The following is a 27133-nucleotide window of genomic DNA, read 5'->3' as shown; positions in this document are numbered from 1 at the left end:
CAAGAGATTTCTGTGCATTAATTTTGTATCCTGCAACTTTACCATATTCATTAATTAGCTCTAGCAGTTTTCTGGTGGCAGTTTTAGGATTCTCTATGTATAGTATCATGTCATCCGCAAACAGTGACAGTTTTACTTCTTCTTTTCCAATTTGTATTCCTTTTATTTCTTTTTCTTCTCTGATTGCCGTGGCTAGGACTTCCAGAACTATGTTGAATAATAGTGGTGAGAGTGGACATCCTTGTCTCGTTCCTGATCTTAGAGGAAATGCTTTCAGTTTTTCACCATTGAGAATGATGTTTGCTGTGGGTTTGTCATATATGGCCTTTATTATGTTGAGGTAGGTTCCCTCTATGCCCACTTTCTGGAGAGTTTTTATCAGAAATGGGTGTTGAATTTTGTCAAAAGCTTTTTCTGCATCTATTGAGATGATCATATGGTTTTTATTCTTCAATTTGTTAATATGGTGTATCACGTTGATTGATTTGCGTATATTGAAGAATCCTTGCGTCCCTGGGATAAATCCCACTTGATCGTGGTGTATGATCCTTTTAATGTGTTGCTGGATTCTGTTTGCTAGTATTTTGTTGAGGATTTTTGCATCTATATTCATCAGTGATATTGGTCTGTAATTTTCTTTTTTGTAGTGTCTTTGTCTGGTTTTGGTATCAGGGTGATGGTGGCCTCATAGAATGAGTTTGGGAGTGTTCCTTCCTCTGCAATTTTTGGAAGAGTTTGAGAAGGATGGGTGTTAGCTCTTCTCTAAATGTTTGATAGAATTCACCTGTGAAGCCATCTGGTCCTGGACTTTTGTTTGTTGGAAGATTTTTAATCACAGTTTCAATTTCATTACTTGTGATTGGTCTGTTCATATTTTCTGTTTCTTCCTGATTCAGTCTGGGAAGGTTATACCTTTCTAAGAATTTGTCCATTTCTTCCAGGTTGTCCATTTTATTGGCATAAAGTTGCTTGTAGTAGTCTCTTAGGATGCTTTGTATTTCTGTGGTGTCCGTTGTAACTTCTCCTTTTTCATTTCTGATTTTATTGATTTGAGTCCTCTCCCTCTTTTTCTTGATGAGTCTGGCTAATGGCTTATCAATTTTGTTTATCTTCTCAAAGAACCAACTTTTAGTTTTATTGATCTTTGCTATTGTTTTCTTTGATTCTATTTCATTTATTTCTGCTCTGATCTTTATGATTTCTTTCCTTCTGCTAACTTTGGGTTTTGTTTGTTCTTCTTTCTCTAGTTTCTTTAGGTGTAAGGTTAGATTGTTTACTTGAGATTTTTCTTGTTTCTTGAGGTAGGCTTGTATAGCTATAAACTTCCCTCTTAGAACCGCTTTTGCTGCGTCCCATAGGTTTTGGGTCGTCGTGTTTTCATTGTCATTTGTCTCTAGGTATTTTTTGATTTCCTCTTTGATTTCTTCAGTGATCTCTTGGTTATTTAGTAACGTATTGTTTAGCCTCCATGTGTTTGTCCTTTTTACGTTTTTTTCCCTGTAATTCATTTCTAATCTCATAGCGTTGTGGTCAGAAAAGATGCTTGATATGATTTCAATTTTCTTAAATTTACTGAGGCTTGATTTGTGACCCAAGATGTGATCTATCCTGGAGAATGTTCCGTGCGCACTTGAGAAGAACGTGTAATCTGCTGTTTTTGGATGGAATGTCCTATATATATCAATTAAATCTATCTGGTCTATTGTGTCATTTAAAGCTTCTGTTTCCTTATTTATTTTCATTTTGGATGATCTGTCCATTGGTGTAAGTGAGGTGTTAAAGTCCCCCACTATTATTGTGTTACTGTCGATTTCCTCTTTTATAGCTGTTAGCAGTTGCCTTATGTATTGAGGTGCTCCTATGTTGGGTGCATATATATTTATAATTGTTATATCTTCTTCTTGGATTGATCCCTGGATCATTATGTAGTGTCCTTCCTTGTCTCTTGTAACATTCTTTATTTTAAAGTCTATTTTATCTGATATGAGTATAGCTACTCCAGCTTTCTTTTGATTTCCATTTGCATGGAATATCTTTTTCCATCCCCTCACTTTCAGTCTGTATGTGTCCCTAGGTCTAAAGTGGGTCTCTTGTAGACAGCATATATATGGGTCTTGTTTTTGTATCCATTCAGCCAGTCTATGTCTTTTGGTTGGGGCATTTAATCCATTCACGTTTAAGGTAATTATCGATATGTATGTTCCTATGACCATTTTCTTAATTGTTTTGGGTTTGTTTTTGTAGGTCCTTTTCTTCTCTTGTGTTTCCCACTTAGAGAAGTTCCTTTAGCATTTGTTGTAGAGCTGGTTTGGTGGTGCTGAATTCTCTTAGCTTTTGCTTGTCAGCAAAGCTTTTGATTTCTCCATCAAATCTAAATGAGATCCTTGCCGGGTAGAGTAATCTTGGTTGTAGGTTCTTCCCTTTCATCACTTTAAGTATATCATGCCACTCCCTTCTGGCTTGTAGAGTTTCTGCTGAGAAATCAGCTGTTAACCTTATGGGAGTTCCCTTGTATGTTATTTGTCGTTTTTCCCTTGCTGCTTTCAATAATTTTTCTTTGTCTTTAATTTTTGCCACTTTGATTACTATGTGTCTCGGCGTGTTTCTCCTTGGGTTTATTCTGTATGGGACTCTCTGCGCTTCCTGGACTTGGGTGGCTATTTCTTTTCCCATGTTAGGGAAGTTTTCGACTATAATCTCTTCAAATATTTTCTCTGGTCCTTTCTCTCTCTCTTCTCCTTCTGGGACCCCTATAATGCGAATGTTGTTGCGTTTAATGTTGTCCCAGAGGTCTCTTAGGCTGTCTTCATTTCTTTTCATTCTTTTTTCTTTAGTCTGTTCTGCAGCAGTGAATTCCACCATTCTGTCTTCCAGGTCACTTATCCGTTCTTCCGCCTCAGTTATTCTGCTATTGATTCCTTCTAGTGTAGTTTTCATTTCAGTTATTGTATTGGTGATCTCTGTTTGTTTGTTCTTTAATTCTTCTAGGTCTTTGTTAATCATTTCTTGCATCTTCTCAATCTTTGCCTCCATTCTTATTCCGAGGTCCTGGATCATCTTCACTATCATTATTCTGAATTCTTTTTCTGGAAGGTTGCCTATCTCCACTTCATTTAGTTGTTTTTCTGGGGTTTTTTCTTGTTCCTTCATCTGGTACATAGCCCTCTGCCTTTTCATCTTCTCTATCTTTCTGTAACTGTGGTTTTTGGTCCACAGGCTGCAGGATCGTAGTTTTTCTTGCTTCTGTTGTCTGCCCTCTGGTGGTTGAGGCTATCTAAGAGGCTTGATGGGAGGCTCTGGTGGTGGGTAGAGCTGACTGTTGCTGTGGCGGTCAGAGCTCAGTAAAACCTTAATCCACTTGACTGTTGATGGGTGGGGCTGGGTTCCCTCCCTGTTGCTGTGGCGGTCAGAGCTCAGTAAAACCTTAATCCACTTGACTGTTGATGGGTGGGGCTGGGTTCCCTCCCTGTTGGTTGTTTTGCCTGAGGCAACCCAACACTGGAGCCTACCTGGGCTCTTTGGTGGGGTTAATGGCAGACTCTGGGAGGGCTCACGCCAAGGAGAACTTCCCAGAACCTCTGCTGCCAGTGTCCTTATCCCCACGGTGAAACAGAGCCACTACTCGCCTCTGCAGGAGACCCCCCAACACCAGCAGGTAGGTCTGGTTCAGTCTCCCCCAGGGTCACTGCTCCTTCCCCTGGGTCCCGATGCACACATTACTTTGTGTGTGCCCTCCAAGAGTGGGGTCTCTGTTTCCCCCAGTCCTGTCAAAGTCCTGCAATCAATTCCCACTAGGCTTCAAAGTCTGATTCTCTAGGAATTCCTCCTCCCGTTGCCGGACCCCCAGGTTGGGAAGCCTGACGTGGGGCTCAGAACCTTCACTCCAGTGGGTGGAATTCTGTGGTATAAGTGTTCGCCAGTCTGTGAGTCACCCACCCAGCAGTTATGGGATTTGATTTTACTCTGATTGCGCCCCTCCTACCGTCTCACTGTGGCTTCTCCTCTGTCCTTGGACGTGGGGTATCCTCCTTGGTGAAGTCCAGGGTCTTCCTGTCAATGATTGTCCAGCAGCCAGTCGTGATTCTGGTGCTCTCGCAAGAGGGAGTGAGAGCACGTCCTTCTACTCCGCCATCTTGGTTAATCTCCCTGTCCTAATGTGTAACTTTTTCTAAAGTAATATACATTTCTTTTGTGAATTTTTGTTTAAATGATTCATTTGTTGTTTTATTGGATCTACGAGCAGCCCAGCTCCAAGGATTCTGGCCTCTTGGTGAAGCATATTGGTGACTTCATAATCTAACTGCTTTAATACCTGCCAAAGTTAGAAATAATTCCTCTCTCTGAGCCAGACCTTCCTTTGATGATTTAAATTGCAGTGGAACAAATTTTTAGAATGTCAGGGGACAGTTTTTTTACTGTCCCTTTATTCCCCATCATGATAGTGCTAAGCAGCATTTAGAGACAAGTCCCACTCCTCCAGCCTCTGCCAAAGGTGAGGTTTATTCAAATGAACACAGAGTTTTGGTGCCCAGGGATAGTGTGGCTGCCCTGGTGTTGGGGGTGGACAGTGAAAGGTTGGAGCTCTGGTGCTGTCTAGTTCTCCAGGTGTGACCAGGTGATAGCGGGGAGAAGATTCCTGACCCCTTTTATTACCTTCCTTATGGCAGACTTCAGGCCTGCAGTGGTTTCCAGGCATAATTCTTCTCAACTGAGGGCATGTTTATCTTTTCTAATAGAAATGTGATAGCAAGCCAGCTCCAACTGCAAACAAAGAGGCATTGGGCTAGAGTGTACAGATGTTACATTTTCTTCTTAATGTAGTCTGTCTTCTAGGAAAAGGGCACACAGATCTAGGTGTAACATGCTTAGGAAAATAATGTTTCTATTAGCTTCACATGAGAAAGGAAAAAAATAGTACATAGTAGCATCAGAGGGTCTTGGGATCATCCTTAGGGTCTCTGATAATGCAGGTCCTAGCCTGCTTTTCCATCATTGTCTGCCACCCATCCATCTCGCACCCACATTAAAGCTCCAGCCAGACACCCTTCTCAGGGATGTGATGCCGCTGCTCCTTTGACACGGGGCCTACACCTTAGCCTGTGCTGCCTTTGGCTAAAGTGTGCCTCACCCTTAGGTGCATCCAGAGTCCTATTCACCTTTCAGAGCCCTCAGACCCCTCTGTCTTTCCCTCCAGACAGCTAATTAATGACCCCTTCCTCTGTGGGGCCTTTATACCTTCTATGTATTTCTGTGGTTGCATTTACCACACTGTGGTCCAATTGTTTGCATGTCGTATCTCCCGAGGCCAGCGTCCTTTTATCTCTAATCTCTGAACGTTAAGGAGTTGAATAAGTTGGTTGAATTAAAATCTCTTAGTATACTGAGGAGGCCAGTGTAAAAGCAGGCAAAGAAGAAGAAGAAATTCCCAACAAAAGTAAATGAAAGTCTTCTTGATAATGTTATCCTGTAAGTCTGAATGAAGCAAATACAACAAACAGTACAGTGCCCACTGTGTCCCCAGAACAGCAGTGGGACCTGGTGCACTGTACTCTTCAGCTGACTTCTGCCCCAGTGTGCAGGGTGGGTGGCATTGGCCCGTTAAAACTGTGGAAACAGCCTCAGAGAGGTACAGCAATTTGCCTTTGTTCACTTGGGAACTTTGTCACATCCTTCTGTCACTGTTGGCCTTGTCCTGATTAGACCTTAGTTTTTTCAGTCTCCAACTTTTGAAAACAGAGTAAATTGAGACAAATTCAACTTGAAAAATATAGAAAAGGAAAATACAGCATTATTATGAAATTAGAAAATGTAAACTACTTATTTTGGCTTTTCTATATGTACATTGATAAAAACAGGATTGTGCCATGTCAGTAAAAATATTCTCCTTTATTTTTTCTTCTGTAACACTTTATTGATCAAAAAAAGGACTCACTGCTATCTGAAACTTCATTAATACTATTAAAAATTCAAAATTAATATACTGAACCTTAAATATAAATACTCCTTTATTTTTAGTACCTATATGACATCCCATCAGGTGGCTACATCTTAATTTATGCAGTGTGTCCCTTACTGTTGCGCATTTAATTTTTACTCCGTATTTCTGTTAAGAGCATTGTAATTGTCCTATAGTTGAGTCTTTGTCTACCTCTCTTGTTAATAATTATTTCCCTAGGCTATATTTCTAGAAGGAAAATTAGAGTCGTGTATGTGTGTTCCATATTTTATGTTACATGTCTGTGGCACCTGCACATATAAGCTCCTCAAGAACTGATGCTTTCTGATTATGTGCCTCACTCTGCTCTACCGTCACATGATGACATTTCTCTTTAGCACCTTTTGTCCTGATGCTTAGCGGTTTACAGCAGCGTGTGTGTATGGGGAGGGGGAAAAAAAGGAACTTGTTTTTTGTTTGTTTTTGTCATAAGTCAAAGAGCTAGATGGTTTACCTGACTTATTTTGTTCTTATTTATTTATAATTGAAACTGTGGTTAAAAAAAAAAAATCAGGGACTTTCCTGGTGGCGCAGTGGTTGGGAGTCTGCCTGCCAATGCAGGGGACACGAGTTCGAGCCCTGGGCTGGGAAGATCCCACATGCCGTGGAGCAACTAAGCCCGTGCGCCACAACTACTGAGCCTGCGCCCTACAGCCCGCGAGGCACAACTACTGATCCCACGCACCACAACTACTGAAGCTCGTGTGCCCTAGAGCCCGTGCTCCACAACAAAAGAAACCACCGCAATGAGAAGCCCGCGCACCACAATAAAGAGTAGCCCCCGCTCGCTGCAACTAGGAAAAGTCCACGCGCAGCAATGAAGACTCAACACAGCCAAAAAAAAATTAATAAATTAAAAAAAAAATTAAAAATAAAAAATCATAAGATTTACCATCTTAACCAATTTTAAGTGTAAGTTCAGTAACATTAAGTATATTTACATTGTTATAAAACAGATCTCCGGAAATTTTTCATCTTGCAGAACTGAAACTATACCCATTAAACAATAACTCTGTTCCCACCTCCCCCAGCCCCTGATAACCACTATGCATCTCTATGAATTTGACTAGGTACCTCATATAAGTGGAATTACACTGTATTTGCCATTTTATGACTGGCTTATTTCACTTGTCCTCAAGGTTCATCCATGTTGTAGCATGTGACAGGATTTCCTTCCTTTTTAAGGCCACATAATATTCTGTTGTACGTACATACCATGTTTTGTTTGTCCATTTGTTCGTCAGTGGACACTTGGGGTGCTTTCACCTCTTGGCTATTTGTGAATAGTTCTGCTGTGAACTTGGATGTACAAATATCTCTTGGAGACCCTACAATAAATTCTTTTGGATATATACCCAGAAGTGGGATTGGTGATGATATCATATGGTAGTTCTATTTTTAATTTTTTGAAGAACTGCCATACTGTTTTTCCATAGTGGTTGCACCATTTTACATCCCCACTAACACTTGTTATTTTCTTTTATTTTTTTTTAATAGTAGCTGTCCTAATGGGTATGAGGTTTTCATTTGCATTTCTCTGATAATAAGTGATATTGAGCATCTTTTCATATGTCCGTTGGCCATTTGCACATCTTCTTCGGAAAGTGTCTGTTAAGTGCTTTGCTTGTTTTTAATCAGGTTATAGATGACTGGCAAGGAATGATCTTGCCATTTTAGAAAGCAGATGTATTCTAGGGGTAGGACCTTGCCTTCATTCCACTCAGTGGGCTAAGCCTGTGTATTTAGGCTTCAAATCTTTTTCAGCATGGTCTGGTACAGCCACTCTTTGTCCCAGGGCAGCCTCCCAAAGTCATTGCCATCTGTGGTATGACAGCAGGAACATGAACTCTGGAGGCAGACTTCATTTCAAGATGCCAGCTCCACCAGTTACTAACTGTACCTTGGATGAAGATGAGTATTGGTTTTTCCATTTGTAAAACTGGGAAAATAATGTTTACTTTATGGAGTTGTTTTGAGCATTAAATATGTGAAAATTGTGCTTAGTATATACCTGCAGGCCTTCCTTGACCCTGTTCTCCCAGCCTCCACCTCACAAAGTATATGCTCACTGTCCCTTACCTGTGTTCCCATAGTATATATTTATCATAGAAGATATTACACTGTGGAGTGATTGTATACCTTGACAGAGCCTTCTGTTAGATTGCAAGTTCCTTGTCTTTGAATCTCTAGCACTTAGCAGAGGGCCTAGTTTACAGTAGATACTAAGTAAGTGTTAGTGAACAGAATGACTGAATGTATGTCTTGCTATTTTATTTCTCATGAGAGGACTTTGTTTCAGAAGGATAATAGCATGTACCATTATGTAGTGTAGGCATTACATATGAACTAGTCCAGTGGTTCTCAAATTTTTTGGTCTCAGGACCGCTTTACACTTAAAAAATTTTTGTGGACCCCAAAGAGCCTTTATTTGTATGGATTAATATTCATGGTCTTAGAAATAAAAACAAAATTTTAAAATATTTATTAATTCACTTTAACAATGATAAACCCATTACATGTTGATATAATCAACACATTTTCATGAAAAATAATTATTTCCCCCTAAAAAATTAATAAGTATGTTTTACAGTTTTGTAAGTCTGTTTAATGTCTGACTTAAAAGGTTGGTGGAGTCTCATATCTACCTCTGCATTTGTTCTGTTGTGATAAATTGTTTTAGTTGAAGTATATGCAGAAAATCCAGCCTCACATGGATATGTAGTTGGAAAGGGGAGGACCTCCTGGACTGCTGAAAGGGCCTCAGGGCCCTCCAAAAATACTTGAAGAAATACTGATCTAGTTTAAAAGGGAAAAATGTAATAGAGTCCAGAAATTGGAGGAAGGATTAGGGGAAATTTTCATATGTTTAGCACTGTATATAAAGGTTTACCTATTATCATTTTATTATTTGTAGGTTAAAAAAATCCTTCCTGAAGAAGATCTTAAGCAACACGATGGATTCAGAAGCTCATGAAAAGAGGCCACCAATCCTAACATCTTCAAAGCAAGATATAGCACCTCATATTGCAAATGTTAGTGAAATGAGGCATTACTTGTGTGGCTGCTGTGCGGCTTTCAACAATATAGCCATCACATTTCCCATTCAGAAGGTCCTCTTTCGGCAACAGCTGTATGGAATCAAAACCCGGGATGCAGTACTTCAGTTGAGGAGGGATGGATTTCGAAACTTGTATCGCGGAATCCTTCCCCCTTTAATGCAGAAGACGACTACACTGGCACTTATGTTTGGTCTCTATGAGGATTTATCTTGCCTTCTCCGTAAGCATATCAGTACCCCAGAGTTTGCAACCCGTAGCCTGGCCGCAGTACTTGCAGGAACGACAGAAGCAATTTTCACTCCACTGGAAAGAGTTCAAACATTGCTTCAAGACCACAAGCATCATGACAAATTTACAAACACTTATCAGGCTTTCAAAGCATTGAAATGCCATGGAATTAGAGAGTATTATCGAGGCTTGGTGCCTGTTCTTTTCCGTAACGGATTCAGCAATGTCCTTTTTTTTGGCCTTCGAGGTCCCATCAAGGAGCACCTGCCCACGGCAACAACCCACAGTGCTCATTTGGTCAATGATTTTATCTGCGGGGGCCTGTTGGGTGCCATGTTGGGAATCTTGTTTTTTCCAGTTAATGTTGTAAAAACTCGCATGCAATCTCAGATTGGTGGGGAATTTCAGTCTTTCCCTAAGGTTTTCCAAAAAATCTGGCTAGAACGGGACAGGAAGCTGACAAATCTTTTCAGAGGTGCCCATCTGAATTACCATCGGTCCCTCATCTCTTGGGGCATAATTAATGCAACTTACGAGTTCTTGTTAAAGATTATATGAAAGAAATCAGTTAAGTGCCATTAATCAACTGAATAGACCTAAGAAGAATGCAGTTTGGCCTTGTTTCTAATTGGCCAAATACAAGTTGGTGTTATAAGTCCAGGGCACAATGAATTACGGGCAAAGCTGTTTTTCTTAAGCACCAACAAATGCAGAATAAAAGGTTTCAGTAGGAAAATTTAAGGTTTTTGGGAGTTTTTTTTGGGGAGGGTGTTCTGTTTGTATTTTTTTAGTCATTATCTGAGAACTTTAGGCTAATTGCCTGGTTAATAGCTGTCTATCTGATGGCTTTTGACAAGGAAACTACCAGCCAAGATACATGATTCTTTTTTCCAAAAGTCTTCTGTATTGAAGCATAAGTGGCCATGACCAGCCAGAGAAAAGGCTCTTAGGGTCCCATGATTTCTCAGGCTTACTTCTATTACTCCATTTCTTCTCTGCTTTTAGAAGGAGTTACAAAGGGTAGTTTTTGTTAACTTAAACATACACATGGTAGGACAAAGGAGCAGAAGAGAGAAGAAAAGCAGCTTATTATGTGTAGGATTTTCATGATAAATTGTATTCGTTTTGAAACTAAGCACCTGTTGGGATGGTCATTATCCAAATTAATTCTCTTTAGATGTGGTAGACTAAAGCAACTAATGACATCTCCCATTTTGCTTTCTAGGGTAGAAAGTTTTCTCTGTATTTCTCAATATGACCTTAAACCTTCCCAAAATATTTTTATATTAATTTCACTATTTCGTTGTCAAAAAATGTGGAGACTTAAATTTTGTTAAAGGTGTTTCATCCCATTAAGAAGGTTCATATTACAGGTATCCCCCGCTTCTCCAGAGTTTCCTTTATGCCACTTTGCTTTTACAAAAGACCTATATTAGTACCTGTTTTCACTAACCAAAAGAAATACGAAGATGATTTTTGCTTTTACAAGAAAAGGTGATTGCTTCCTCACTCTATGCCATTTCGGCTTACAAAAAGTTCCACAGGAATTCGGGGGAAACCTGTAATTGCATTACAGATCCAATTCTGTTTAGCTCAGCTTCTTTGAATTGTTCTTGCCAACTTAGTGAAGAGCTTTGGAGTTTTGGTATTTTTTCCTTTGAGTAGTAGTTTGTCATAGTCAAGTATCCTGTTCTCTTGAAACTCCCTTTAAAAAAACAACATAATGCTTCCATAAAATTTTATTTTGGAAGTCTATTAATAGGACCTTAGATTTTTTTTCTGGTTTCTAAGTGTTCTGGGGAAGGGGAAAAAAACTCAGGATAGCTTTCACCCCACAGTGTTAAGCTGTCTTTTTTATTTTACTCTTGGAAATAGAGACTTCTGTTAATGATCTTTACGTTTTGGGAACCCAGTTTTACCATTTTATCATTTAAACAGTAAGACAGTTTGAGAGGATAAAACCTAAATAAAGATATTTGAAGGGTTAGTTTTAAATTCTAGAAGTTGGTGATTGGTGGATAGTATACTTATCCCTCACCTAACAGACAAAAACTTACTTGTCAAAGGAATCAGATTTTAAACTACTTTTTCCCAGATAAATAAGGCAAAGTGACTCATACACCAGTTGAATAACTAACACAACATACGAGACATCCTAGAAAAGTGGTTTATCAATCTTTTAAAAATCCACATCTGTAAGTATGTAGTTAAGATTACCTTCCAGCATCTGACATGGAGCAGAGCACGTGGGTTTTATTACCAGTCTTTCATCATTCTGGGTAATTGCATGTGAATATGTGCACATGCTGACCAAAATAAAGTCAGGGTCTCAATGGTAGTTTACTCAGTTTCTGGACAGATAGTCCAAAAAAGATGTTTACCTCTCAGTGCAGGGTGGCTGGTCAAATGACAGGAACGTCCTCCTTCCAGCTGTGAAGGATTAGGAGGCGTTGTCGAGCATTTGCCAGGCAGTCATGAAGCTCACTAGCTTTACAAAGGCTCTGTTTGACAGCGTTGTGCTGGAAATGGCAGTTAATTCTGGAAACCAAGATGCAGATGTAAGGATTTGAGAAAACGAGAATTTGACACGAAATAAATGAGAGTAGCATCCTTTGGCCTATGGAATAGAGTCAGGATTTCAAGTGGGTTGAGTTTCAGGAATGAGTGGCAAAGGCACTGTGGTGCCTGACCCCCTCGCTCACGTGTGTGTCCAGCACTTCTGGGCATATCTGAGTGCTCAGCATGTGGCTGGTGAGTTAGCCTGGGGTCACACGCTGACCCTGGGAGTAGACTCCACTGGCCTTCAGTTCCACGGGGCTTCCTTTTGCCTATACACTCCATGTAGGTGATAGACATCTAAATTCTAAAGCACTTTTGTGAAATACAAGTGAAGTGAGAATTTGAAGGAGGATGCTTCCTTTTCTGCTATCTCAAACGTGGCATTTACAAACAAATATTTTTTAATGGTTTTAACTCATATTTTTTGATTTCTTTGTCACTTTTTACAGCTTTTGAAGACCAAACTGCAAATACGTTACCAGGGTTGGTTTTATGTTGTCCTATATTTTCTTAAATTTGACAAAAAACTCAACAGAACTTGTGGTAGCCAACAGCTTTGTCTGAAATTTAAAAGAAGTCAAAATGTGTTATTAGTAAGGAAGAGATTCTAACTATTGTTTTTGCCTTCAGCTTGAACTAGTATGGTAATAATTTTGAAAAGGCAAACATGAGTGAATAACTTTTATCTGCAAAGCTTTAAAAGTGGCCTTTCTGTTACATATGTGGCACAGACAGCTCATGAGCACAGGGCACTTCTGGTCTTGCCTCCTATACTTCATTCTGATGCCACCAGAAATATGTTATGGATTCTATACTTAACACCCTTAGAGTGGTATGAGCCCTCAGGACTGTACTACAGAGTAAACACAACCTCTATATGGTGGCAAATGTATGTGTCTTTGTTTCATTTATGGTTGGAGACAAAGTTGATACTTTTGTCTCAATAGTCAATATTCATCTTACTTTATGGTTGGTTATATAATCACCTGCTATATATTACGAACTGTGCAATGAGACAGAATTGTGCATATATAATCATCTTTGGAGACCTGAAATTCCCTGGCTTGATTACAGTGGTGATACTCAGTTATAAGGCTGTACAAACCTTAATAAGAGGATAATGGGTGGTACTGGAGGGCTTCATGGTAAGCCAATCATGTTGACCAACACTGTTCAGTGTAGATGAAGTACTGTCATGTGAGGGGCATGCAGTCAAGATGGAAGCGAGGTGGGAGATCACATTTAAAGAAAGGGTAAGCACTCAGACTTGGTTTCTTTTAAAATAGTCTTTGTTTTCTCACGTGCTTATAAATGTGTATCAAAGACTTGAATAGGCATTCCCCTTAAATCTGAGGATTTTTAGTTTTTAATGCTGTCTTTTTGCCTAATAGTGAATATTTGCTTGCCTAAATGGCTCCCAAATTGTGGAGGAGTCTACATGTTTCCTTTTTTAAAGTTTCATTATTAAAAGTGGTTGTTTTTGTTTGATATTTTGAGTTTTGTGACTATATGAGTTTAAATGAAATCTGTTAAATGTTTCAGAGTTAACGTGTTTCTTTTGGTATTTCTGATTGGAATAAATTTTTTTTAAGTCCATTTTTCTGGTCTTCCCTTGTGGTTGGGTTAGGGTTAGTAGCACTTTCCTTTTTGTGGTAGATTAGTCTATTAGTCTTTTTGTTGGTAAAACATTCAGCACACTACTTTGACTATTAGTGACTTCACCTGATAACTTTGTAGGTAGAACAGTTCTTCATTTATCCATTTTGTTTGGTCAAGAGGAGTTCCAGATAAGTGAATTTTCTAGATAGGTTAACTACAAAGCATTTTGCTTTTTAAAGGTTGTTCTCAAATGAAATAAACTTTTCCCTACTGAGTATAAACTGTTTTGGTAAATTCAGTATATCAATACTTTCTGTTGTAATTATGTACCTTCAGGTTATGCTTACCCCCAAGCTAAATGATCTGGATGTTTGTGCATTTTGAGTTTTTTATATCTGCTTTTGATTTCATACTGCTTGTTTCTGTTAGGAGACTGAAATCATATTAGCTACACTGTTGGTTTACACATTAAATTCTCAGGTGCTTCCTGACTCTAGGGATAGTTGAGGCTGCCTGATGAGGACCACCAAGTAAGGGAGCAGTTGCCATATAATGCTTCTAAAACACTCCTGTTTTAGAAATTTTTTTAGAAATTCAGTATAAAAGTGAATATCCTGAACTCTAGAATTCATAAAAGGGGTTTGACACATCATCTGATGAAATGTCATTGTAACCCGTCGGCAGAGGGGAGTAGAGAGCATTTCTCATGGTGTGACGGGGGAGGGGCCGGAGGGAGGTCTGCTAGCTGCAGTGCCTCCCAGTCTCCAAAGGCTGGTCCCAGCTTAATCCCTTCAGCGTCTAGTTTCCAGTAGGGAACTTTTTCTCCAGATGAGTATATGTGATTTTGAAGTAGAAATTGAGGATAAAATAGGATTTATCAAAATTCTCATCTGCCTTCAATCCATTCTTCATATTCCTGTCATTTCTCTAGATGAAACGATCCAGGCCCTGTCTCCCTTGTTGTCATCTCCAGCTAAAACTGCCCTGCCCAGCCACTGCCGTGGGGACTTCTGTACTCTCTAGCCTCCCAGCCTTACCCATGTGGAGTCCCGCTGCACTGAACCCTGCACTCTCCCCTGGTTCACGCAGTAACTCTTACTGAGGCCTTCATGTCTCATCTCAAATGTCACTTCCTCGGGGAAGCCAGCTCACACTTTAAGGACCAAGTCAGGTTCCCCTCTTACGTATTCTTGTGCTGCCACATTCCTGTGCTGTTTTCATAGCACTTACCTGTTTTAATTATATTGTCATCATTTGATGCCTTTGGCCCTTTTGAATGTCAGCTCCATAAGGCAGGGACTCTGCTCTAGTTTCCACAGTTTCAAGTTCCTGGCACAGTGCCTGACACCTTGTAGATGTCTGACAAATGTTTCTTTAAGAATCAAGAGTGAAGGGACGCGCGAGTATTTAGGATCACAGCATTCTGGAATATCCTGTCTGACTTTAGTTCCTTGATGGGTCATGGAAGTTGTTTCAGAAACAAATTTTAACACTGCTTGGGCTGCCGTAATGAAATACCATAGACTAAATATTTAGGCTTAAACAACAAGATATTTCTCAGTTCCAGACACTGGGAAGTCCAAGATCAAGGTGCTGGCAGATTTGGTTCCTGGTGAGAGACCTCTTGGTGTACAGACTTCTGTGTCTTCACATGGCAGAGAGAGAACCTCTTGACCTCATCTAAACCTAATCACTTCCACAGGCTGCACTCCGGATACCATCACACTGCGGGTCAGGGCTGCAACCTGCAAGCTCGGGGTCGTGGGGGACACAAGCATTCAGCCCATAACATACATGAGCTAAATGATGAGGCTCTTCTTTGCTCTCCTCTTTCATGTGTAACACTTCGCTATCTTTTTTTTTTTAATTTTTATTTTATATGGGAGTAGAGTTGATTTACAATGTTGTGTTAGTTTCAGGTGTACAGCAAAGTGATTCAGTTATACATTCACCTATCCTTTACTCTCAGAAATATCCAGCCAATCTGAGACAAGTCTCTGTACGAGTCAGGACTCCAATGTACAGGCTCCAATTTTCTTATTCTTGCACTGTTTGTGAATTGTGGATCTCAGCTGAGTGAAGCTGACCAAGAAGGACAAGAAGAAAGTATTCCTTAAAATAATTAGCGTGTCATTGCTGCTTTGTTACTGTAGAAGTGCCATGAAGGCAGTGGCTTGTTTTGTTTAGAGGAGACCACCTCAGTAGTTGCTTTACCTTTCACCATCATCATTCAGTTCAGGAACCAGTCATTAGTCAGCAGTGGCTTGCTCCTTACAGAGTACACCAAAAAGGGGGAATGCATTTAGTTACATTGAGATGCTATATACCTTTTTGTTTCAGATGATAACAGGGAAAAGAAACTAATTTCTTTCAAGGGTCATCATATCTATAGTAATAAGAGGCACCTGGTATATAGCTTTCTCCTTTCCTGTTGGTAAAAAGGAAGCCTCCAAACTTTCCTTACCCCTCTCATACTTTGCTGAAAAAGAGTGATTAAACAAATTTCGAGGTTTTCTTGGGCTCCCCACTTCTCACTCCCCACTGAAAAAGAGCCATAGAGTTTTCAAGACAGATAATAGGGAAAAGTGGGTATGCAAGGGATCCAGGTACTTTTCATTTGTAATTTGTGTGTAAAATATGAAGGTAACGAGTGAAAAGGAGTTAGGAGGTGAGGGCCTAAACTTGGAGATACAATGGGTGTGATAAGCCTTGAGAAAGCTAAGGCAAAGTCCAAGAAGATTTAAAGCTTTGCTGTTGCTGTTTGGAGCCCTTCAAAAATTCTGCCACTTGTGGTCCAGGAACAGAAAAGCATGGTGTTTTTATGTTTGGAAGCAATGCTAAATACATTTGAATGTATATCAACTCAAACTAGAGAAGAAAACATCCCTAATTTCAATTTGTACCTTTTATAGTTTCTTTATTTTGTTTAGCAGATTTGCCTTACATCTGCTCAGTACTGTAAAGCTGCCCTTTTAAGGACAAATCATTTCGAGTTATAAGATTCTAGGCTTGTGGACTACACAGAGCATTGGCTGCCTGTGACAAGTTCCTAGGTAAAACCTTAAATTTCCCTGATTCCCTACTGGCTCCCAGGCTGGATTAGGTCTCCTGTGGCACGTGATGACTGTCTCAACCCCAGCTCTCTGGCCAAGATGTTTGTGCTGTATCCCTCAAGACAGTGTGAATGCCTTGAGGGCAGGGGCTGTCTTTCTGATCTTTGTATCCACGGACTAGAGGTTCTCATAATACCTATTCAATGAATGAATCATACTCTGATCCCAGGTGTTATCTTTATCACTATTATTTTCCCTGTTTCAGAGACACTGAATTTTTTAGGAATTTGTCTTTTAAAAATCATCATGGAGAATACATAATGTCTGATTCCATTTATGTGAAGTTCTAGAAGAGGCAAATATGGTGGAAAAAAAACCCCCAGTGGTTAACTCTGGGAAGGGGCATGAAGGAACTTTCTGCCTCTGGGGTAACGGTAGTGATCTATATCTTGATAGGGGTTTGGGTTACACAAGTGTATACATTGGCCTAAGCTTATTTAGCAAACATACTGTTAGTATTTGTGCGCTTCATTGTATGGAAATTTTACAACAGAAAAATATTGAACTTTAGTTAATGATATGTATTGCTGAGGAGTTTTAAAAGGATGGGTACAGATATCTGCAATTATTCATCAAAATACATCAAAAATTAAGATGGATTGATGGATGGATAGAATATTGGATAACTGATTAAAACAAGCTTAGTAAAGTGGTGACAGTAGAATCTTGTAAATTCTTCATCTTTGCTGTATGTTTGAACATCTCATAATAAAATGTTAAGAAAAATCATTAGGGTGTTTATCACAATATTTGATGTCACAATATATTGAGAGACTCAGTTCAGTTCTTTTAGTATGCTAGTTATTCTAGACTGCCATGAAGTCATAGGATACTACAGAAATACGTGCTAGAGGGGAATACAGGCCTATGGCATATTACTAACTTGTCCTTCCCACTAGTCCTAATGACGTGGTGGCCACCTCCTCTCTCTCAAGCCCAGAATACACACCAGATTGTGACAGGGCTGGTGAGTAACATGGTGGCTGATGAACTGATGTTTTTCTTAAGTCTGCCCCAAAAGTGAGTGGTCTACTCACCCCTGAAGTGACCAGGGTAGGGATCATGATTTTCCCGCCAATACTCTGCAACTTTCAATAAAGGCCAGGAAGTCCTTCTTTTATACATGCATTTATTATGTACACACACAAACCTCTTCAGTAATAACTGCCTAAGAATAAATACAATGTATTCAGAACAGATCTGATACTTTGTATTTAACTTTTATAAAGTAATCCTTTTACAGTGAAATTTGGATCCTTCATTTTACCCAAAAACTAATCTTTTATAGTGATGGGCTTTTGCAAGTTAATGTAAGCACAGCAGCCTCTTGTACCCATAATTTAAATAGCTTTCAAAGGAGACAGCTGTTTCCCCCCAAAAAGGGTTTAAAAGCTGTTCTGAGTTGTCTGTGCTCTGCTTAGAGCTTCTGTTGTTCCTGTTTCAAATTTGTCCGCAGCAGTTGGAAGCTGTTTGGAGCTCACAGCGTGTTTCTGTAGCGGCTCCTCTCGTGGAGTTAGAAGATAAGGCACACAGCACCAGGTCTGTTCCTGAGAAGATAAGATGATCCTAGTGTAATTAACTGCACAGTAACTTAAATACCATTTAAAAATAGGGAAGTCTTAGCTCTCGCTGAAGGAGGATGGTGTAGCTGATGGGATGCATGGTTGTCCATCTCTCAAGCTCCAAAGTTAATATGTTCTCCAAACAGGCTTTCTTTATCTTCACAGAGATCCATGGAACTGTCATCCATGAAAAATCTAAACCCTAACTGCATTTTCTAAATCCCTAGTTCTCAAACTGTGGTCCCCAGACCTACAGCATCAACTGGGAACTGGTTAGAAATGCAGAATGGGGCCTCCCACCCCAGACCTGTGAAATAAGCAGCTCTGGATGTCAACCTAGCAATCTGTTTTAACAAGCCCTCCTGGTGATGCTAATGCCTGCACCACTTTTCATGTTCTCTGCCAGAAGGGAAGGGCCTAGAAGGAAATCTCAGTGGACATGTATTTGTGTTGTTTTAACCATTAAGTTTGTGGTAATTTGTTACATCAGTAATAGGAAACTGATGTAAATATAAATCATTAAAATCACTTCCTTTTAAATAAAAAAATCTATTTTTAAATAGTCCAAAATATGTCAATCATATTTCAGGAATAACTGAAATAGTGATCATTAGTGCTATGGTTAGTTAAGTTAGCTAAAGGATGATTAATTTCTCAAAACAATCTAAATTGAAAGGCATTCACTCTATTTTTCTTTTCAGTGACTTCCCAAAAAAGGATCCCAAGTAGGATTGTCATTTTTCTAGTAAATTTAAAATAGTATGGCAAAATGAACCATCAATCACAGTTAAATAACACAAGAAAATGTCATTCTAGGGAACAGTGTGAAAAATAGCATGTTCTAAATTTATCTATATGAGAACCAATCACTGTATACAGCTTGACAAAAATTGATCAACTATGCTTCCTATTGGTATGAATAATTTTCACTGAATAATTTATACAACTCTACACACGATTCATATCAAATAAACTTGTAAATGGCCAGAACATTAGTGAACAGATGTGAATGGTTCAGATCTTAGTAAGTGTGTTTTCAGTGCAAAATGCCATTTCTATGTTTTAGAACAGTAGGCTTCAAAAAATGAAGTGTGCATATGCCAGTGGAAGGACAAGGTGAACCCTGGAAGTGCAAGAGGTAATGTAGAACTTTGATTTTTTAAACATCTTATCCTTTTAAAATTTCCTTTTTCCCTATACATGTTTTATAATGTACATAATAGATCAGTATAACAATATGTAGATAATTTATAAATGATCAAAATTTGGAGTGTATTCTCTAATTTTTTCTGTTAAGAGTTACATGATCAAAAAAGTGTAGAATATCACTAACAAGAACCACCAAGCCACTGCCTCTGTCACAGCCTTATGCTTGATTCTGGTCTAAAAGTGAACAAAATGTAAACAAAAATTTTCAAACTAATGCTAAATGCAAGTTTTTTGTTGTTGTTTTTTCCAGAGGTGGGGTCTCTGACAAGATTAGGGTGTGAACAGGACTTGCACTCCCTTAATCTAGCCCCAGGTGGTCTCCTAATCTTTTTAAAATTTATTTATTTTATTTATTTATTTTTGGCTGCTTTGGTTCTTCGTTGCTGTGTGTGGCTTTCTCTAGTTGTGGCGAGGGAGGGCTACTCTTCGTTGCGGTGCGCGGGCTTCTTGTTACAGTGGCTTCTCTTGTTGCGGATCATGGGCTCTAGGCGCGCGGGCTTCAGTAATTGTGGTGCGTGGGCTCAGTAGTTGTGGCACGTGGGCTCAGTAGTTGTGGTGCACGGGCTTAGTTGCCCCGCGGCATGTGGGATCTTCCCAGACCGGGGCTTGAACCCGTGTCCCCTGCATTGGCAGGCAGATTCCTAACCACTGCAATGCAAGTTTGCCATCAACCTTTTTTTTTTTTTTAAAATTTTTATTTATTTATTTATTTTTGGCTGTGTTGGGTCTTCGTTTCCGTGCGAGGGCTTTCTCTAGTTGCGGCAAGCGGGGGCCACTCTTCATCGCGGTGCGCGGGCCTCTCACTATCGCGGCCTCTCTTGTTGCGGAGCACAGGCTCCAGACGCGCAGGCTCAGTAATTGTGGCTCACGGGCCTAGTTGCTCCGCGGCATGTGGGATCTTCCCAGACCAGGGCTCGAACCCGCGTCCCCTGCATTGGCAGGCAGATTCTCAACCACTGTGCCACCAGGGAAGCCCGCCATCAACCTTTTAAATAGGTTAACCACACACAAAAAGTGTGGCAAATGTTTCAAAGTAGCATTTATTTTTTAAAAGCACATTATGAGGTAGACTTAAATTAAAATATTCAGTGCATATATTAATAAAAGGTTTATTAAAACCTTAAAATTGTATGTAGGTATGTATGTAGATAAATTCACCTACAATTCTACCATCCATTTGAAAAACAACTCAATTGAAAAGGTAAAAACTTGTCACATTTTTAGAAAGCTTTTCTAATTCTGAAATAAAGAACATTTGATCTGTTAAAAAAGTTTGTGGGAGGGAGGTACTTTTGTTTCAGTTTTAGATTTTAGAAGTTATTTTACTAAATCATTCACTTTATGGCTAGTTTTCAATGAATGTGAATATCTTTACTAGAAGGTAGGTAAAAGGTACTATAATGCAATTAAGAATTTCAAGATGGCTTCAGCAGAGCATTAAACCAAGCATGGGGCTTTTCTCAGTGCAGGCCCTCAAATGACTACATAGGTCACATACCCATGAAGCCAGCCCTGCATCTAAGTCTATATCAACTGCAGTTATAGGAATACTAAAACCTTAGTTATCTTTGTCCCTTGAACTCTAGACTAGGCATCTAGTAGGGAGTCACATGTTTGTTGAATGAAAAACTGAGTCTTCGCAGTTTTCCAAATCAATGAGAAATGCTTAGTTTTTCTGACCTATGGTCAGAACAAAATCTTACTCCCATGAATAGTCTGTTCATTATAATAAATGATGGATTCCTGTAGTACTGAATAATTTGCACATCACAATTCTGGCTTCATGGAAATTTGAGGCCACATATGGTGAAGATTCACTTGATTCATTCAACAATAATTTATTGATCCTGCTGGGCACTGGGAATAGAAGAATAAATAAGAGTCCCTGCCCTCAAGGAGCTTACAGTCTGGCATGAGAATCTAGTGAGAAACAGCACCTCAGAATCTAGAGAGAAAACTTTCTGGTGTCTGGCATATTATCTGGAATACTCCAAATGTCCTGAAAATGTGAATCTAAAATTTATCAGAAAGCACAATTTGGAAATGGAAGATGCAATGAAATTTAAAAGAAAATTCAAATATTCAACTTCTAGTGTAAAAACCATGAAATCTAAATGAGGAAAAAACTCGGGAAAGCTGACAATTCTATTTTAAGTACTTTGGACCAGATTTAAATTTTTAAAATTATTTTATTATCTCTGGCATTTTCATTTATAGTGACATTTATATACACATGTATAGAGGAGGTGTGTGCATGTGAGATGTATTCCCTGGAGCTTTTGATAAAACCCATTTTTCTATCACTAATTCATTTACAACTAAAAAAGCGGCATACAGGTAAATTTGAGACTTTCCTTTTGATATTAATTTCCATTATCATTTGAATGGAAGAAATTCTTAAGAATTGTGTTCAGGGTATAAATTTCGGTACACTCTCATTTTGCACTGAGACTTAACTGTGTCTTTGTACAATGTGTGATAATTTAACCATATATTTTATTTTATTTTTTAACCATGTATTTTAATAATTACTGACAGTTTAATGGCATCAAAAATACTCTTAAGTCTATCTGGATTTTCACTGGTTTTTTTTTCCCTCTGCACTCTTCTTTTTTCTTAAAAGCATGAAAGACCCCTGTGCAACTACAGAGCCTTTGTTTTTGCTTCCTTGTACTTTGGTACATTGCTTCTCCTTAATCTAGCAGCATCCTTAGCTTGTAGTATTTTACTTAGTGGCAACTGAAAAAAATCACTAGCTTGGGCTTTAACTGGGAACTATTATCCAGAAGGTTATTGTGAACCTGTCAGGAAGTTGGTGAGCAACCAAAAGAGCTGTCTCACAGACTGTGCACCCAGAGCTCATCCAGCCCATTAGAAACTAAGCAGGCTTGGTTATCTCACGTCCCAGCTCATAACAGATGAACACAGCACATTAGAAGGAAGTGGGGAGCCTGTTAGAGGCAGGTATATTGATAGTGTGGTAGGAGACCACTATATAAGCAAAACAAACTGCTTAGCAGATACAAAATTTTTTAAATTAAAAAAAACAAAAACCACACCAGGAATCTGAGGCAAATGATTATATATACCTCAAGGCTGAGGGAATCACTTTATAATAATTAATATCAATTTGTTATAGCCCTTTACAATTTATGAATTATTTTACATACATCAGAGCTCATTAGATATTTGTAATAACACATGAATATAACTTTTACTTTCATCATGAAAAAGTGAATGGTACTGAGCATGCTGTTTAAGAAGAAGGCGGGTAGGTATACTGACATATCTGAAAGACTTGCATCAAAAATAATTACAAGTTTTAAATTTTGGCACTTAAGATATATGCATTAATTATCCCAACATTAATATATATGCTTTCCTTCATGACCAACACTGTGTTACTGAATTTTCTTAGCTCTCAGTGACTGCTGGTCATTAAATGGGGATGATTGTCATCAGTAAGTTATCAGACCATTTCTCCTGTTAAACACAAGCTTAACAGATTCTTATGGATGCCAACACCATATATTCTAATATGGGAAACACTAGGCTCCTAAAAGAGTCTCAGAGCGTTTTTGCTATATTGCACTTTCTAGAAAACAGCCTTAATGATATGATGTGATCTTGGTTCTAGACATAGGAGTGAGGAATATGTGATTTACCTTTTCCATGCTTGTTTTCCTAAAATTTTTGGTATAGCCTCTTCTCAGGGATGTAACAAGGAGAAACAAAATATACATGCTCTTTGGGCTTCTGAGAAAAAAGACCACAGACATTTTCAAAAGATAAAAGTAGAGGTCTCTTCTGCATCAGCCACTTCATTTTCACAATTGAAAATAAGGAACTACTGTATATTTGATGTTTTTAAACTCATTCAACATAGCTTTGCCATAAATATACTGTTCTGCAGAAAGCTTTTTAAAACAGATGTATAATTTATACTATACTTACCAACAATTATATTATCAATTATAATACATTTACCAATTATCATGAATAAAAATGACTAAATAAAATTTTAGAGTTAAAAACACCAGATTAGATTTTATACACTGAGTGAAATGGGATCTTGAAATTTTAAGTGTAATCTCCTCCAATAGTATGGCATTCCTGATGCCCCTTAATTCCTTGATTAATATCCCCTGATGACTTTCTAATCATGACAATACCTCAGAGAGGACAAAGGTTTTGTTGAGTTTGCTATTAATTTTTAATTCTTATCTGTGAGGCTCTGTTTTTGTATAAGGCTATTAATCCTCCATTTTTCTTTATTTTATAGCTACTTACCCTACATGAGGGTTTTTAGTTAGGAACGGACCGTATGTGTGCCCTGCAGTTTATGGCATTAATTCTAATGGAAATTGTCTATCTTGTAAATGTTCTTTTGCGTGGTGCAGAAGATGAGCCAGCTCTGAAATAAACCACTTCCAGAGGGTGTTAAATAAGTAAATTAACAGGCCAGTTTACCATCCTTTACAAACTAAAGGGCAAAATGGTAGAGTAGTAAGCACAGGCTTGGAACTAAAACAAACATTGAGTTTGAATCTCAGTGCTGCCACCCCATGCCAGCTCTGTGACTTATGGCAAATCAACCTTTCTGACCCTCCATTTCCCCCAAAGTACATTGGTGCTCATGCCACCTACCTTGCAGTTTTTGTGAGAGTTAGTAGTAAAGTATGTACATTATTTGACACATGATAGATATCCTAGAATAATGGACTGAAATTTATTAGAATTGGGCAACATTTGGGCCTAGCATCTGACATGGAGTGCTCTCCCAAGGAGATGCGATATATGGAAACTTCTTTTGATTATCAATACAACCATTGTACTTAGTAGCTTATTTTTAATGTCAACATTAGGTGTTTTTGTCTCCAAAACTTTATTTTCTTTTAAATATTTGTTTTTAAGAAAGTTTATGGCAAACCTGTGTTTTCACTGTGGGTACTTTTTTTGATGACTAAAAAATTTCCAATTTTTTTTTAATATCCATGGTAAGAAAAATCTAATTTTTAAAATTTGTCCCAGAGCCAACATTATCCAAGTGAGATGTAACCTCTGTACATGTGTGAATGGCTGTCTGGCAGGTTCTACAAAAAGTGTCATTTTTATTCATGTATTTGGGTTGCTTAAACATTTCTATAAGATTTAAAACACTTTTCTTCTTATGGCTGGAATTCTCAGCATTGATACTCCCATGCCTTCCTTTTTCAATCTACTGGCCAGTTTAAAGGTATTCACAATAATACAACTTAAAGACAAAAAAAGTGTTCATAAGTCATTGTTTTAACAGCCAGCATAATACAGTAGAAATTGCCCTGAGCAAGGAATTAAGAGACTTGAATTCAAGTCCTGGCTCTGCCACTAATTTTGCAGGATGACTTTAGGCAAGTCACTTAACTTCTCTCATTCATCTAATAACGAGATTGAGTCCATTCAAGTTACTTTCTACCTCTAAAATTGCTTTTATTTGCTTATTTTTTTAATAATCAAAACACCTTCTGGGAGTTGTGTTAAGCACCTGATGGGTACAGAAATATTTACTGATGTTTAAGGTAGTAATATTTGAAGCTGTGATCCAGGAACCACCTGAATACAGATTACTTGGGGTTCGTGTTAAAAATACAGATTCCTGTCCTCTCCCTGGCTGAATCAGAACCTCCTAAGGTGAGGGCCAGGTTTCTCTATTTTTCACAAGCTCCCCAGTGATTATAATGCACCCTAATGTTTGAGAACCACTGGCCTAAGAGAATGTGTTCTAAGAGGGAAAAAGCTAGCATGTGGCTCAAATTACTCCAGCCTCTGGCAAATCTCTTCTAAGGACAGTCCCATTCAAAGTGGAGGAGACTAGAAAAAAGCTGCTTACTTTTTTCAAAAAAGCAGAGTAGTTAGCCTTATGCCTGGCCCCGGCGTGATGCTTTTTACTTGCTGTGTTCCATAACAAAACACAACAAAAGGTCTTAGTCATGACACCCAAGTCACGGACCACCACAGTTATGACAACAGCTTGAAGACAATCACAGTTCTCCCTTCATTAATGGTAAGAGAGTTGAGCTCAGGGAAGATGAGAAAAACACAACGTCTTTACTCTCGATTTTCCATCCACCTGTCATCCTCTGTGATTCAAATAATCTGGCAGAGGAAACAGAAAATCTAAGCCACATTGTTCTCATCACTGTGTGGCCAGATAGAGAGTATAATCTAATAAACAAATCCTCTTCTATACAATAGAAATGACCAAAGCCCATTCCTTCTCTTTTCCTTTCTAATGCTGTTGACAGGAACAAAATACCAAGTAAGGACACATGCTACAGATTTAAAAATTCATACAAATAAACTACAAAGAGAGGTGGTAATTTTTTTTCTAGAATTTCACAACAAAATCCCTCTCACGGTGAAAAATATGTATAATTTTAACAGGAAACTTAAAAGACATTTTGCTGCAAAACTATAACAGCTGTAAGAATAATGCCATTATCTGTGCTCATTATAGAGAAACAACAGCAACTTTAAAAGGCCAAGTATACTGATAAGATGAAATTTCTTTTCAACAACCAGTATGCCAACATCAAACTTCTGGGTTTTATTCAACACTAGCATCACGAGTTTCTCCTAATCCAACCAAAACTCCTGCCAAATGTCCACAAAATTCACACCAAAATCAAAAAACAGAAAAGAGAATTAAAAGAAAGAAATTTGACAAGAGCTACCATGCAAAACAACCAGCAGAACTGGAGTTCAGTGGCACAGATCAGCAGGAGCCTAGGAATGCTGCAAAAAGATGGTGCTGCCTGGAGTCTAACTTGGCGATGCCCCTGTGATGCTGGACGACCAAGTACTCAGGTCACAGGTGTGTTCATGGACCCATAAGAACTAGGATCTTGACCCAAACTTTTAAGATCTTCTAAAAAGAAAATACTTCACCTAAATTGAAGTAATATATAATTCAAACACCAGAAGAGTTCCTTATTTGATGTAAGTTGTGCCTAAAACTTTGGCTGATACAAAGAAACCCGTCCACTAAGGCACCCGGAGGCGATCTGACAATGCGTTGGAGAGAACTTTGTCGTCAGTACCACATCATTATGAGAGTACAGAGAACGGATCACCCGCAGGGGACTGGCTTCTTTGGGCAAACAGTCAATAAGTTCACTGCACTGTTTGTCAAATCCCAACAAGCGAATCCCGTAGCCATGTGGGGAAGAAATCATTCGCCCATCAGGGCTGAAGCAAAGTTCTTTGATATAACCCCTGCCTACATTGGCTTCTTCAATGTAATGAGTCAGTCGTAGAGAACAGCGAGGTGAGACTGGTCGCACGGGGGCTCCTTCTTGGAATTCATAGACACAAGTCCACTAGAGGGAGAGAAGAGAGAGAAATCATAGAGCCTCATAAATGAAGTATAACCTTTAAAAATTGTGAATAACTGTACTGTCACCTGTAACTTATACAATATTGTACAGCAACTATACTTCAACTAATTAAAAAACAAAAAGTTACAGAGTCCCAAACAGTGCTAAGATAATCTTTTTTTTTAAAAAAAAGCTCCACAGAATGCCAAAGCTACAGAGTTGCTGCAAGAAATCATTCAGATGAATGCTACCCCTCTCCCAACTAACAAAACTTGTAGGTCCCATACTGTCTTATCTACATTCATATCAAGGTTATTCTGTACTATGACACTTTAAAGCCTTTTATTCCCTGAGGCCACTGTGACTTCTGAAGTAATAATTCCCTTTTCTGAGAGTAACAAGAATCTTGATATTTTAGGGTTAAGACATCTAAGCCCTAGAATACCTCTCCTCC

The 27133-nt window shown here is 38.7% G+C and overlaps 2 protein-coding genes across 5 annotated transcripts in view; one reads left to right on the top strand and one right to left on the bottom strand.

Moving 5' to 3' along the window:
• Positions 1 to 17273, top strand: part of SLC25A51 (solute carrier family 25 member 51) — a 29022-nt gene extending 11749 nt beyond the window's left edge. For all 3 annotated transcript variants that reach the window (XM_036854632.1, XM_036854630.1, XM_036854629.1), the window contains one exon: positions 8910 to 17273. In XM_036854632.1, the coding sequence (XP_036710527.1) occupies positions 8950 to 9840 (891 nt within the window). In that variant the 5' untranslated portion in view covers positions 8910 to 8949 and the 3' untranslated portion in view covers positions 9841 to 17273. The remainder of the gene's footprint in view (positions 1 to 8909) is intronic.
• A 5117-nt stretch (positions 17274 to 22390) lies between these two features.
• Positions 22391 to 27133, bottom strand: part of DCAF10 (DDB1 and CUL4 associated factor 10) — a 46096-nt gene continuing 41353 nt past the window's right edge. For both annotated transcript variants that reach the window (XM_036856577.1, XM_036856576.1), the window contains one exon: positions 22391 to 26682. In XM_036856577.1, the coding sequence (XP_036712472.1) occupies positions 26314 to 26682 (369 nt within the window). In that variant the 3' untranslated portion in view covers positions 22391 to 26313. The remainder of the gene's footprint in view (positions 26683 to 27133) is intronic.

This window comes from Balaenoptera musculus, chromosome 6, assembly GCF_009873245.2.
Source record: "Balaenoptera musculus isolate JJ_BM4_2016_0621 chromosome 6, mBalMus1.pri.v3, whole genome shotgun sequence".
In the NCBI taxonomy this organism is placed as follows: Eukaryota; Metazoa; Chordata; class Mammalia; order Artiodactyla; family Balaenopteridae; genus Balaenoptera; species Balaenoptera musculus.
This window is presented reverse-complemented; position numbering and strand designations above follow the sequence as displayed.